Source organism: Alosa pseudoharengus, unplaced genomic scaffold (assembly GCF_046254945.1).
Source record: "Alosa pseudoharengus isolate Yale_2024_CS ecotype anadromous, Long Island Sound unplaced genomic scaffold, YU_APseudo_1.1 YU_APseudo_1.1_scf_15, whole genome shotgun sequence".
In the NCBI taxonomy this organism is placed as follows: domain Eukaryota; kingdom Metazoa; phylum Chordata; class Actinopteri; order Clupeiformes; family Clupeidae; genus Alosa; species Alosa pseudoharengus.
Genome location: NW_027468620.1, coordinates 8,442,651 through 8,455,433, shown reverse-complemented (window position 1 = coordinate 8,455,433; position 12,783 = coordinate 8,442,651). Strand labels below are relative to the sequence as shown.

The 12,783-nt window shown below is 46.5% G+C and overlaps 3 protein-coding genes across 8 annotated transcripts in view; 2 read left to right on the top strand and 1 right to left on the bottom strand.

Moving 5' to 3' along the window:
* The first annotated feature begins 206 nt into the window (after positions 1-206).
* On the top strand, positions 207-2,695 carry rps27a (ribosomal protein S27a). The gene is made up of 6 exons (XM_076285440.1): positions 207-263; positions 372-436; positions 1,077-1,131; positions 1,236-1,321; positions 1,649-1,780; positions 2,511-2,695. The coding sequence occupies exons 2-6, from the start codon at positions 389-391 to the stop codon at positions 2,658-2,660; spliced, it is 471 nt and encodes a 156-aa protein (XP_076141555.1). The 5' UTR covers positions 207-263; positions 372-388; the 3' UTR covers positions 2,661-2,695.
* Positions 2,696-3,394: 699 nt separating this feature from the next.
* Positions 3,395-5,387, top strand: prorsd1 (prolyl-tRNA synthetase domain containing 1). Its single transcript, XM_076285439.1, has 2 exons — positions 3,395-4,102; positions 4,738-5,387. Exons 1-2 carry the CDS (start codon positions 4,019-4,021, stop codon positions 5,164-5,166), a joined length of 513 nt encoding a protein of 170 aa, XP_076141554.1. The 5' UTR covers positions 3,395-4,018; the 3' UTR covers positions 5,167-5,387.
* A 1-nt stretch (position 5,388) lies between these two features.
* The window catches only part of ccdc88ab (coiled-coil domain containing 88Ab), a 55,104-nt gene continuing 47,709 nt past the window's right edge, over positions 5,389-12,783 (bottom strand). The window contains exons 29-32 of one of the 6 annotated variants that reach the window (XM_076285428.1): positions 12,043-12,135; positions 9,929-10,182; positions 9,278-9,752; positions 5,389-7,173 (exon numbers count right to left, since the gene is read on the bottom strand). In XM_076285428.1, coding sequence (XP_076141543.1) covers positions 7,109-7,173; positions 9,278-9,752; positions 9,929-10,182; positions 12,043-12,135 — 887 coding nt within the window. In that variant the 3' untranslated portion in view covers positions 5,389-7,108. Of the gene's footprint in view, positions 9,753-9,928; positions 10,183-11,217; positions 11,314-12,042; positions 12,136-12,783 lie in introns of all 6 variants that reach the window. The other 5 variants (XM_076285429.1, XM_076285424.1, XM_076285426.1 and 2 more) reach the window with 5 other exon arrangements.

The following is a 12,783-nucleotide window of genomic DNA, read 5'->3' as shown; positions in this document are numbered from 1 at the left end:
TACCATAGCAATGACGGCGTGGGCCCTCTTAATTAATGAAACCAAATGCAATAATTGTTTGACATTTTCAACATTACTAACTACTTAGTTCAAATAATATATAAAAGTCACATTAGCTATACTAATTAGTTTAATAAACGCAACGCTTTGTTTTCATCAGGCATGCTAACAGACACCTATTCCCCTCCTTCTCTCCCAAGAAAACCCCGTCGCTCGCTTCGAAAGCCCTCTTCTCATGATCCGCCATTAGCAGGAGGCTTGTGGTACGTGTGGCTCTTAGTTTAAGTTTTTTATTTAAGTCTAATTTAGCGTGTTTACTTTACTTGAGCGCAAATACAATTGTCTAAAGATATTATTGTTCTCGTCTGCAGGTGGATAAAACGCCAAGATGCAGATTTTCGTCAAAACCCTTACGGGGAAGACTATAACCCTCGAGGTGAGTTGCTGGTTCAGTGCAGTGCTGTGGGTAGCACTATGCATAGGCAGCATGATAACTAGCAAGTTAGCTAGCAGCTTAGACTGCCGGGACAATCCCCGGATAGCAACCCCACATGTTTTGCTCCAAGGCTTTGTAATATATGATATTAACCTTTTACAAACGTGTCTAACATGGGAAAATGTGCTCTCAAATGGTAGAGACCTAAGCAAACTACACCATAAGCTTGGTCGTCATCTGCAGCTAAATTTTCCGCTCATCGCTATCCAGGATAACATGGTCAACTAGAACGGTAGTTGGCTAAATCTCTGGCCGATGCTAATCATATAAACACGTGTGAACAGATTCTGTCAACAGCGCTTATATATCTTACTAATATACCTGAAATTGAAAAAGTCTCTCATATTTAGGCTATGAGGATGATCGATCTGTTTTCACCGTAACGTTAAACCTTAGGCAAAGTAACACTAATTGCTGGTTGTCACTGTCGCCTGTCTATCAAATCATACCCAGGCTTTGCCCTGTAAGGCTGGAGGCATATTAATCAAGTTATTAAGTTAATTAAATTAAAATCAATATGTGGTGGGCATGTTTATCTATGTTGCTACATAATCTGATGTTTTGCCTGTTATGTTCATAGGTTGAGCCTTCAGATACTATTGAAAATGTCAAGGCCAAGATCCAAGACAAAGAAGGTACTATACTGACTTGACTGTGGTACAATTGGGACAGTGTTTATCTGATTGATTAGATCTGTCAAAACAGTGTAATACTTGTAGTAAAAAATCCATTTCTTCAGGTATCCCTCCCGACCAGCAGAGGCTGATCTTTGCTGGCAAGCAGCTTGAGGATGGCCGCACTCTCTCTGACTACAACATTCAGAAGGTAAAAACTAAGTGACCGTTTGATAACTTATTAATCTTTAACAGGAAATCGCTTTGTCACAGCAGCTATGCATCACAGCAGCACCCCAGCACACTGCATACACTGCATCTCAGGCACACTACGCCTAACATTGCATGACCATGCCTAGTGAATGTACATTAATACAGGGCACAGCTATTGTAAAATAAGTTAGTCTGTTAGTCTGCTGTAATGTCTAACAAATAATACATGAGTGTTTTGAATTCTCTGGATTTTATTGTGCTCTTACACTCTGGGAATAGTGGGATGCTGTATGATCTACATCAATGTTGTTGATGTCTTTTGTAGGAGTCCACCCTTCACCTGGTGCTGAGGTTGCGTGGTGGTGCCAAGAAGAGGAAGAAGAAGTCTTACACCACCCCCAAGAAGAACAAGCACAAGAGGAAGAAGGTCAAGCTCGCAGTGCTGAAGTACTACAAGGTGAGCTGCTGGCCTGCTACAGATGTGGCATGGATCATTTGAGGCTATTGTGCTTAAGTATGAATGTGCTTAAGTATGAATGTACTAGTAGTACCAGAGTTTGTGTCAACTGTGGAAAGATTGTGTTGGAGCACTGAGTTTGAGGCACTGAGTTGGAGCACTGAGTTTGGGACTGGGGCAGTCATGGCCTACTGGTTAGGGCTTCGGACTTGTAACCGGAGGGTTGCCGCTTTGATCCCCAACCAGTAGGCACTGCTGAAGTGCCCTTGAGCAAGGCACCTAACCCCTCACTGCTCCCCGAGCGCTGCTGTAGCGGGCAGCTCACTGCGTCGGGGTTAGTGTGTGCTTCACCTCACTGTGTGCTGAGTGTTTCACTAATTCACGGATTGGGATAACTGCAGAGACCAAATTTCCCTCACGGGATCAAGAGTATAAATACTTATACTGAGTTTTGTTTTGAAAGTAGTTTGTTGATTAGATTAAGTTTCATGTTTGACACATCACAAGAGTGTATTATTCATCAGTGTAATTTGGGTTATTTCTGGAAAGTTAGATTAAATTGGTCTGTTTCAAGCTTCTAGTCAAAATCTGATTCGCTTCAGAAGTTGTCAATGTATAGTAGTCTACTCAGATTTTACTGATCAGATTACTGTGCCCCTTCAACCAAAACCCACTGATTTTGTGAAATCTGATTATTCAAGCGAAAATGTAACATGCGTTGTCGTTGCAGGTTGACGAAAATGGCAAAATCCACCGTCTCCGTCGTGAGTGCCCAGCAGATGAGTGCGGTGCTGGAGTCTTCATGGCCAGCCACTTCGACAGACACTATTGTGGAAAGTGCTGTCTCACTTACTGTTTCAACAAACCTGAGGATAAGTGATGAGATGGACTAGTCAATAAACCGTTCACCACCAACTGTCGTGTCTTGGCTGCCTTTTTCCCCCCCTTAAACTTCTACATCTACAGTAGATGTCCTGAAAGTGTGGAATGATTCTGTTTGATGTGAATATTCATTATTAACTATTTTTTTAGTAATGTACATAGTTACTCAGAAATGAGTTAGAAACCTTTTTGGGGGGGAGGGAGGTGTATGTTAATGAGGAAAATGTGAGTCCTTGTATTTATTGTTGGTTTAGGATTTCCCTTACTGATAAACTTAACCAAACAAACATACTAGAACATGATGCAGGACACCACAGCAATGCTCAGGAAGATGACCACATCATGCACATGGATACTCTATGCCAGCAGGTAGCCAGCCTTCCAAACTGAGTTTAGGCAATTAAATGCCCGTGGCTTAAGCACTGGTCATTGATAAAACAACTTTGACTTGGTTAAGAGATGAAACAATCTTGAAATGGCAACATAATAAACACATAGCAATCACCACAGGCAGAGTCTAGGGCTTCCATAACTTAAGCTTCAAAGTGTGAAGTATGGTCCTACCATAGAATGTAAAAAATACGGACAAAGCCGTCATTTACCAGGTTGCGCATGCGTAGTGATGAAATAGGAATTAAATGGGCGATAGTTGCACCTGGTTGCACTGGTTTGTTGGGACCAGACCAGAGCCCGTTTACGGAGAGCCAGATCACTTCCTATTAACTCCATTGTACCTGCAATCTGTTGCAGTTCCGCTAGGGGCGATCACGAATAAGTGCAAAAACAATGGGGGTCTATGGAGCTAGACGGCTAAATTTGTCTCTTTCACCTGGTTGTCGTTTAGAAATTGAATATTTGATTTTGGTTTCTGCAAGCTCAATATGGATTATAGGTCAAAAGTTGAATGAACGAGTAGTCACGTCCTTTCGATTTCTTACAGGTTGGGTCGTTGTTGCCCACAACACACTAGCTTTCTGCTAATGAATGACGTCATTGACACATTTAAAAGGCTTTTTAGAACAAATAAGTGACTCAAAAAATATAATACTCAGCGGTTTGTATTTTCTCTGCCCCCTCTTTCGACTGCAACATACGAATTTCTGGGCAAAAAATTATATCCCGAGAAAAGTGGATTTGAGGGGTACAGCTCCATAGGCCTCCATTCATTCTGCACTTATTCGTGAGCGCCCTCATGTGGAACCAGAAAAGGAACTGCAACCAGTTGAGAAACCGGAAGTTTCCCGAGAGTGGCGGTTCTCCCCTAGACATTCTTTGTTGGGACCCATTCTGTAGTCTTGCAAGATTAGTGCGCTTTGTAAATTGTTACTTGACTGAGGATACTGCAAGGAATAAGAAATGGGATCAGCGGAACTTCGGAAAGACCTGGAGAAGTATTTGGAGGAACTCGGTATCGAAACTGTGTCGGTTGACCATCCAGAGGCAAGTCAACGTATTGCAACTTTCAATCGTTTATTTCAGTCATGTACGGCATCCAGCAGCCGGAGTATTTCATTTTAAGAGGCGTAATATAATGTAGATAGCATCCTCTATTACTAAAATGTTAAGATTTTGTTTATTCCCGCGTCATGTTTAACTGTCCTTTTACCGCACCGAAGACAACACGTTGACACGTGTGACATTTTGGTGTATTGAATGTATTAAATTGTCCAGCAGAGGTCGCAAGAGCCCTAAAAAAAGGCGAGGCTATTTGATTTGCCATAATATCTCAATCCTGCAGAAAAAGATGTGCAAAGCCTGAGCTTGTGACCAACACCTGAATGAAGACCGAAAGGATATTGTCTTGACTGACTAATGCACAATTCTATAGTATTGTGGTATTTAAAAAAATAAAGGCTTAGTAGTCGCAAACTGTATCAAGTTATCCATGGAAATAGTTGAATCTAATCTAAATCTATTTTCTCCTCAGATTAGATTCTACTTTATTGTCATTGTGCAGAGTACAGAGTACTGTACAAAGCCAATGAAATACAGCGACTGATCAACACTTTGACATAAAACATCTGCTGTCAAGTCAGATAAATTACTGAATATAACAACCTTCATGTCTGTTATAGGTGTTCACTGTGGAGGAAATGATGCCCCATGTTCAGCACCTCAGTGGAGCCGTCACCAAAAACCTTTTTCTGAAGGACAAAAAGAAAAAGAGCCTGTGGCTCGTGTCCACCCGTCACGACCGCCAGGTCAACCTAAACGACTTGGCCAAGAAGCTGAGCCTGGGCAGTGGGAACCTCCGCTTCGCTGACGAAGCCATCATGGTGGAGAAGCTCAAGGTGAGCCAAGGCTGTGCCACGGCCCTCGCCCTGTTTTGCGACAAAGACCAGAGCGTCAAGTTCGTCCTGGATAGTGACCTGGTGAACGGCGGACACGAGAGGATCTACTTCCATCCCATGACCAACGCGGCTACTATGGGCCTAAAACCAGATGACCTCATGAAGTTCTTAAAAGAGACTGGGCATGAGCCAGTCCTTCAGAGCTTTGACTAGTCATTGGGCTTACAGATACTCATATACAAATCTTTTCTTTCTATGAGTGACTGTGCTCATGCTATAAGGCCTGTAATGTCTTGTCACAAGCCTTAGTAATTATGTCATTCTTCTGGTGCTGCGGCATTGCTGAATCAAAACTGATGGGTGGAGTTGGTGCATGAACTGTTTTCACACATATGCGGTCAGTTTGACCAACAATAAATGACACACAGGAGCCTCTTGGGTTTATCACATCAAATGGATTTATGCAAAAGTGGAAAAAGGAAGCAAATGCTAGTCTTTTCACGGTCACAGTAATCGTTGTCACATACACACAGAAAACAAACACACACAAACACACATAGAGCTACCCCCTCCCCAGAAGGCCAGAGCTTGCTGCACCTCTTTTGGCACACACGCACACACACACACACATATACACACACACACACATATACACACACACACAATGCGTTCGCTCTGCCGGAAGCCTGATGAGGATGGCGGCTTCACAGAAGGGAGGCGTTCATTTTGGCATCTCGATGACACAGCTCAAGTCTCTGGTCCATGTTGATCCGAAGAAGGGTGATTGGGGGCAGGGGTGGGGGGTAGTTTGTGTTGATTGTATTTTTGCTCCATGCAGAATGTGGTCGACCTTGTTGCCCGTGGTCACATGCGGCTGAGGCTGCTGTGCAGGTGGCTGCATGGGCGTCTGTCGCGCTCCTTATTTCTAGAGATGTACTGGACGTAGCAATATGCATGCACATTTACAAAGAGTGGCTGGCAGATTGCAGAGAAAAAAAAGAAGTCCAGCCAGTTGAAAGTCACATAGAGGGGCAGGCTCCCTCAGGGTCGCTTTATAGCTCACTCATCAAGACTCATCGAAGTGAACGTTGGCACCAATACACTGGTCCCCTTAAGAGTGCAGTCTGTTTTCACCATAGCAGTGCAATAGGTTAAGAAGGACAAAAAAAAAAAAAAAACGAAATTCACTACCAGGTTATAAAAGAAAGAAAAAAAACAGCTGCAATAACATTTCTTTCTTGACGTCGGTTTTCGTTTCCTTGATTCAAGGAAAGGGAGGACACTTTTTTCATTACTGAAGGGGGGATGGGGGGTCTTGTTTTTTCCCTGTTCCTTTTAAAACATTTACAATCATTTCTGACTGAAGACCATCTCGGTAGGCCAACGTTTTACTGGCTTCAGATTGACAGCTTGAAGGTCACTTTTCTCTCTTGGGTCGGATGCAGACGGAACAGAGTTAAAAGCGCAAGAGAGAGAGACAGAGAGAGAAAGAAAGAAAGAAAGAAAGAAAGAAAGAGGAAATGAACAGAAAACGAGGTTAGAGAGACAGACATGATGAGAAAAGACAAGACAGACCCACAGATATATAAAACAGACAGGAGCAGCTTGCATGCATTGGGTGGGTTGGGGGGAATGGGGTAAAGGTCAGCCACAGGATACCAGCCATGCAGGACTGAGGACACACCCTGGACATGGACCATAACCTGATTGGGCAACACTCCAATGGGTACTTTCAACCCCCCTGCCCCCAACAGCAGGATGAAAAAGAGGAGGAGATGATGGACTGATCACTGGAGAAAGAGAGCGAGAAAGACAGAAAGACAAGGAGGAGGAAGGAAGTCTGCACTGGGCGACCGGAAAGCAGGAGAGATCCAGGGGAAGAGGAAGGGAATCAGCCCCCAGGTCAGACAGCGCACTGTGTGCGCCGAGCCCGTCAGGACTGGCCTTTACACGGTCGGTCAGTCAGTCAGCCACTGGAGAGGGAAGGCTGGGACGGAAGCAAGCACGTGCAGTACAAGGCATCTGCTAAAACTGCGCTCAGGGAGTTGCCATGGAGATATCCCCAAACCCACCTCCCCCATACGTTTTTGTCGTCGTCGTTGTTTTGGACACTCACCACTCTGGCTCATGGAACATGTAGCCTCATGGCTAATGTTTAGGAGCTTTGCTGCTCTCCAGTTCTGCTTTTTGACTTTCTGCGCTCTTGTGACACTTGCGCATCTGCGGAACAAAGGCATGTCAAAGTTTAACTGGATAAAAAGCGCTAAAGGTTTTTTATAGATATTTTTATATGTACACGATAAATAGAAGTTGCATTTAATGACGCCGGAAAACAATTTAAAATAAATATAAAAAGCTGCTACACTACACAATCTACACGAACACAATCACCTGCTACTGCTTTCCCGTCAGCGCAATTTCTAGCTGAATTCACTATGTTTAAGTTAACGTGTATTTGGCAATGAACACTAACTGCTCTTCAAATTAAGCCGCAAGAATCCCTGTAAGTGTAGACAGGGGAGCCATCATAAATAAAAAAGGAAGATTCCCCATGTTCTCTCCAATGATACATTCAACACTTCAGACAACATTTTGTACAGCCAGCATAATTGCCATGTTCATGAATTCCAACTTTTACCGACCACTTTTATCAAATGTTTTACTGGATTGTGTGTGTGTGTGTGTGTGTGTGTGTGTGTGTGTGTGTGCGTGTGCGTGTATCTTTCTCTGCATCCAGGCCATTGTATGAATGATTGCTCCACACTGATTGTATTTTATGAGAACACAGACAGCTCAAGTGCAACCGCAACACTGCGCTGAATCTGAAGTGGAAGGAACAAACAGACCAACAGGACAACCCACACAGAACAATAACAAGGACTCATTTTGATTTAAGTTAATCAAAATGGAGGGTCAAGATCAACACAATGACCTTCTGAAGCCATGCAGTGCAGTGAAAAGGCTATGTATTAGCCTTGCATAATGTGTGGAAAAGGTTAATTATCGGTCAGATGAGGGAAAAAGGTTTTTGAACAAGATACACATCCCACATACCTAAACAAAAACAATGACACAAAACACAAGCTGACCAAAATGTTTGGGAAGAGTATTTCAATAATAATGAATTTTCTAAAAGGCCAAGTCATATTACATAGATTAGAACTAAAGTTCACAAGCTATTCAAAGCCTGTTCAATATGCTCCAAGATAGTCCTTCATTGGGCAGGGCATACCATCAAGGGACTTGTTCTACAAGCCTAATTGCTTAATTTAAATGTCAAAGTAGCACAGTTCCTGCTAAGTTTGGCAACATGAGCTTCAAGAGGGGTGACATTAAGGGGAACTTGGAATATTAATGCTTCTGCTCCGTTTCTAACGTGCTTGTGTGATTTGTGTTATTTGTGAGAAGCTTATATTCATACCAAAACACATTGTGAAGAGGAAAAAAAATAAATGAAAAAAGACAAGAACAGATGAACAAGGGGTTTGAGAATCACTCAGGACCCAACGGGGGGTTTACAATGGCATGCATGCAAACAGGGAACAGTTTCCATACAAGCCAGAACAGACCAGATCAGACAGACTGATTAAACAGTTAGAGGCTTGTCAAGGGGACACCCACTGAATTAAAGAAACACCAAACCAAAGGGTAAGCATAGTGTTGTGAACTTCAAGTAAGGGAAACATAGTGGAAGACAACGGCAACAAAATAATAATAATTATAAAAAAAATAACATGATTGGGTTAAAGCAATCATGCAGAGGTTGCACCTGAAATGAAGAAAGAAGCAGGACAAAACATTGTACCGCAGCACACCCACATTTACACACAGCCATACTCATACCACAGTGATTGGCTGTCATCTGAGCTCACAGGAGGCGATTGGTCAGTGCCAATCACATGATCTGCACCATTGCTCTCCCCCTCTGGCTTACAATTGGCCAAGTTGGTGGAGTTCAGCTGCCCGTTAGGCTGGCCAGCTTTGGGATTGGCTTTGGGGGGCGGCCCGCTGATGTTACTGACCAGCGAGGTGTTGAGGGAGAGAATGGCCTGGTTCTTACCACCGCCCGTGAACACCGGCTCGCTAAAGATGGAGTCCATGAAAACGGAATCTACGGTGAACGAGGGCCCTAGGAAGGCCTGCAGGCTGGACAGCTCTGGCTCCTCAGGGCCTAGGGCGGGGGTGAGGCCTGTGCAGGGCATGCTGACGGACTTGGGCAGCAGTGGGGCAGCAGAGGTGCTGGACTGTGGTGACGCGTGAGACTGAGAGTGTGGGCGTGGATTGGTCAGCAGGGGGTAGTGCTGGTGATGGTGCTGGTACTCACTGGACTCGCCGGCAGGAAGCGGCCGCGGCGCCTTGGCGGTCACCTTGGGCGAGGGGTCGACGGAGACGGGCTGCCGGCTGTCCTTGGACAGCAGGTCGTGGATGCTGGTGCGGCGCGTGGTGCCCTCGGCCGTGGAGATGACGCTGCTGGCACGCGGCAGACCGGCACCGGACGCCCCCGAGGACGCCGCCGAGTCGAGCCGCTCGCACACGGACACGGCCTTGCCCTGTGTCGAGAGGCTGGACCGGGGAGCAGCTGAGCCCTTGACCCGCGTGCTCTCCGCCTTACGCAGGCTGGGGCGGACGGTGCCGCTGGTGCGCGATTGACCGGCGCTGCTGTCTCCACTGCCCGCGCTCGACACTCGGCCGCTGGAGGAGCGCAGGATGCCCCGGCCCTTCACGCGTTCCTTCTGCACGTGCTCAGTGCCACCCGACAGGCGCGGGGAATCCACCGTCAGGTTCTCCTGGCTGCCCGACTGCAAGACGCACGGACAGAAGGACACACAGACAAACGCAAAACAGAGGGATGGAGGGACACACACACACACACACACACACACACACACACACACACACACACACACACACCATTACTATAACAAAACTCGGACCCATCAAACTACATCTAACACGATCCGAGTCATCTAGTCACCTCCGCCGGCTCTACACTCTCTTCCAGGAACTGCTGCAGAGAGACTACCTCGCTGCCGAGTGACCCGGCCTTCCTGCTGCGGACCTGGCTGGCCGAGGCGTCTGGGGCCTTGCGTAGCTGCAGGGGGCTCTGGTGGGTTGACCGCTGGACGGGGCTGCTGCCGCTGGAGCCCATCTCCGTGTCCAGGCTCAGGCTGAACTCGCCGCTGCTCTCGCTGTGTGGCCGGCTCAGGTTGCCGTTCACCGCCGCGCCTGCTTCAAAACACAGCTGTGGTGAGTGGGGACAGGGGCGGTTTACCCTACCTGGACTACACCTATGGGGTGTACTACGAATCTCTATTAGTGGGTTAGCGAGGTATGTTGCGCTCAAAGCCAGGGTATGCTGTGACACGAAAATGGATCTGTTTTAGTGTCGCTATATCACCATGGTATCTTATGCGGTCAACCAAACCTGGTCGGGAGGAGTTTATGTGCTAAGTTATAGCTCAAATCGTGTAATCTACCGCCCACTGACCAATCAATTGTCTTAAAAACTAAGTTTTCACGTGTAGGATTCTGTCATATATCTTACAGGTGGAGCTCGGCCTCTACTAACATTTTGGATCTCGAATGCGCTTTAATAGTGCTGTGCGTGAAAATATCCCACTATGGACGTGCATACCATACAACTACTGATGACAATTGATTTATTTGATGTTATAGGTTAGACACAAAAAATGACCGCAGTGTAGATTAAGCTATCGCTAATGAATGCGGAAGTAATTGTTTTTAAAAAGAGGCGGTCTTGTGCGTCTCCACGTTTCACGATTGGCCAACGTCATCCCAACACAGAGAACGCGCACAGATCTGAGCTGAAAGCCTAGTTTGACAAATATATCACATAACTGCTATCGTAGTATCACTTAACGTATACCACTGAGTCAAGGCTTTGTGAAGCCTCGATATGTCTACATAGCCTAGATATGTCTAACGTGCTTCGTAGTATACCCCACTGGTCCTGGACTACAAAAAACAAATCAATGAAAATCTATTGACTAAAGCTTTTAGTCTAGGAATAGGCTAAATCCATGTATAAGAAACTACAGAGTCTATAGAGTACTGCTAGTAATACCCAAACCTTAACCATTTCTAAAAAAAATAAACCCAAACAAAACACCTATGAGCCCAAAAATCAAACAACATGCAGTCCAGTGTCATACACCATGTTTGAGACAGAAGTGGGGGGTTACTGTTAGTGGACACACACACAAACACACACACAGGTGCTGGACTCAGGCAGTGTGTCCGTACCTTTGACACTGAAAGGCGAGGAGAAGGAGAAGGAGTTATTATAGCTAATGCTAGTGTTGGCGGTCCTGCTACTATGGCGACGGGCGGGTCTGGAGGCTGGACAGGAATGAGATGAGATGGTGCACACACACACACACACACACACACACACACACACACACACACACACACACACACACACACACACACACACACACACACACACACACACACACACACACACACACACACACACACACACACACACACACACACACACACAGCATGAGAACGAGTCACACAGGGGCAGCAGATGGCACAAGGCAGGCGGCACGTGGCACGGCGCCATGTTTGGATCCACACGCCCGGTGACAGACATGAGCGGTGGGGAGGAGAGGAGGAGGGGAGGAGGAGACCCTTCTGGAGAAAAGCCCGGAGGACCAGGGGGGAGGTGATGAGAGGAGGAGGACGAGGAGGAGGAGGGGTGGTCCAGTGGGGGAGGGCGATGTCAATGGGCAGGGAAGGCGGGACCCTCGCAAGGGAGGAGGGAGAGAGGGAGGCGGCCTATGGACCAGCCATAAACCAGAGTTTGTGTTGTGAAATCAGTTTGTGGAGGAGTGTGGGACATGCCTGACCCATAATACCCAACACCAACTGTGCCAAAGAGTGTTAAAGTCAGCAGTTGAGAGGGCTGTCAGAGTTGACAGAAATGGATAGTGGGTATGGACAGTGATGGGAAGAGCTGACGTTCTGATGTGTTGAGATGTGAGAGTGACTGGTGAGTGAGTGACCGGTGGTGTGGTTAGTGTCCAGTGGCAGACATGCATGCGGGTGAGAGCCACTTACTACTACAGATGTTACAGGGGACTCGGCACATGGTGGATGAGGCGAGGGAGGAGGAGGGACAGAGCGCCTTGGCCCTGCTAATGAGCTGCAGGCCTGTCCAAGCAACACAAACATCTGACTGTGACAACTATACCCACACACACACACACATATATACACACACACACACCCCTACACCTCTCTCTCTCACTCGCTGATACACACACACACTAAGAAGCTTGCTCTCTCTATCTCTTTCTCTCTCTCCCACACACACACAAACAGAGATAGACACACACACACACAAAAGCCCTCACTCTATCTCTAACACACACAACTTTACAACCCCCCACCCTCACACACACACACACACACACACACACACACACACACACACACACACACACACACACACACACACACACACACACACACACACACACACACACACACACACACACACACACACACACACACACACACACACACACACACACACACACACACACACACACACACACACACACACACACACACACACACACACGTGCTGTCAAGCTTCAGCCATCTTTGGATATGAATAATCCAGAGTGGCGGCTGGTTTTGGACTGGAGGGCTGACCGACTCCATCTCCCAGACACACAGACGAGGCTTCCTGCACTCTGTGCAGCAGAGAAGCAGCTCTATCTGAGGCCACACTGTCCTGTCCTGTCCTGTGCTGTGCTGCACTGTCCCCACGGCGACTGACCCTGACTGGGTCCA

Coding starts and splice junctions, on each gene's coding strand:
- prorsd1 (XM_076285439.1), top strand. CDS start 4,019: ATGGGATCAGCGGAACTTCGGAAAGACCTGGAGAAGTATTTGGAGGAA. Junction 4,103..4,737: donor TGTCGGTTGACCATCCAGAG/GCAAGTCAACGT, acceptor TGTCTGTTATAG/GTGTTCACTGTGGAGGAAAT.
- rps27a (XM_076285440.1), top strand. CDS start 389: ATGCAGATTTTCGTCAAAACCCTTACGGGGAAGACTATAACCCTCGAG. Junction 1,132..1,235: donor CAAGATCCAAGACAAAGAAG/GTACTATACTGA, acceptor CCATTTCTTCAG/GTATCCCTCCCGACCAGCAG. Junction 1,322..1,648: donor CTGACTACAACATTCAGAAG/GTAAAAACTAAG, acceptor TGTCTTTTGTAG/GAGTCCACCCTTCACCTGGT.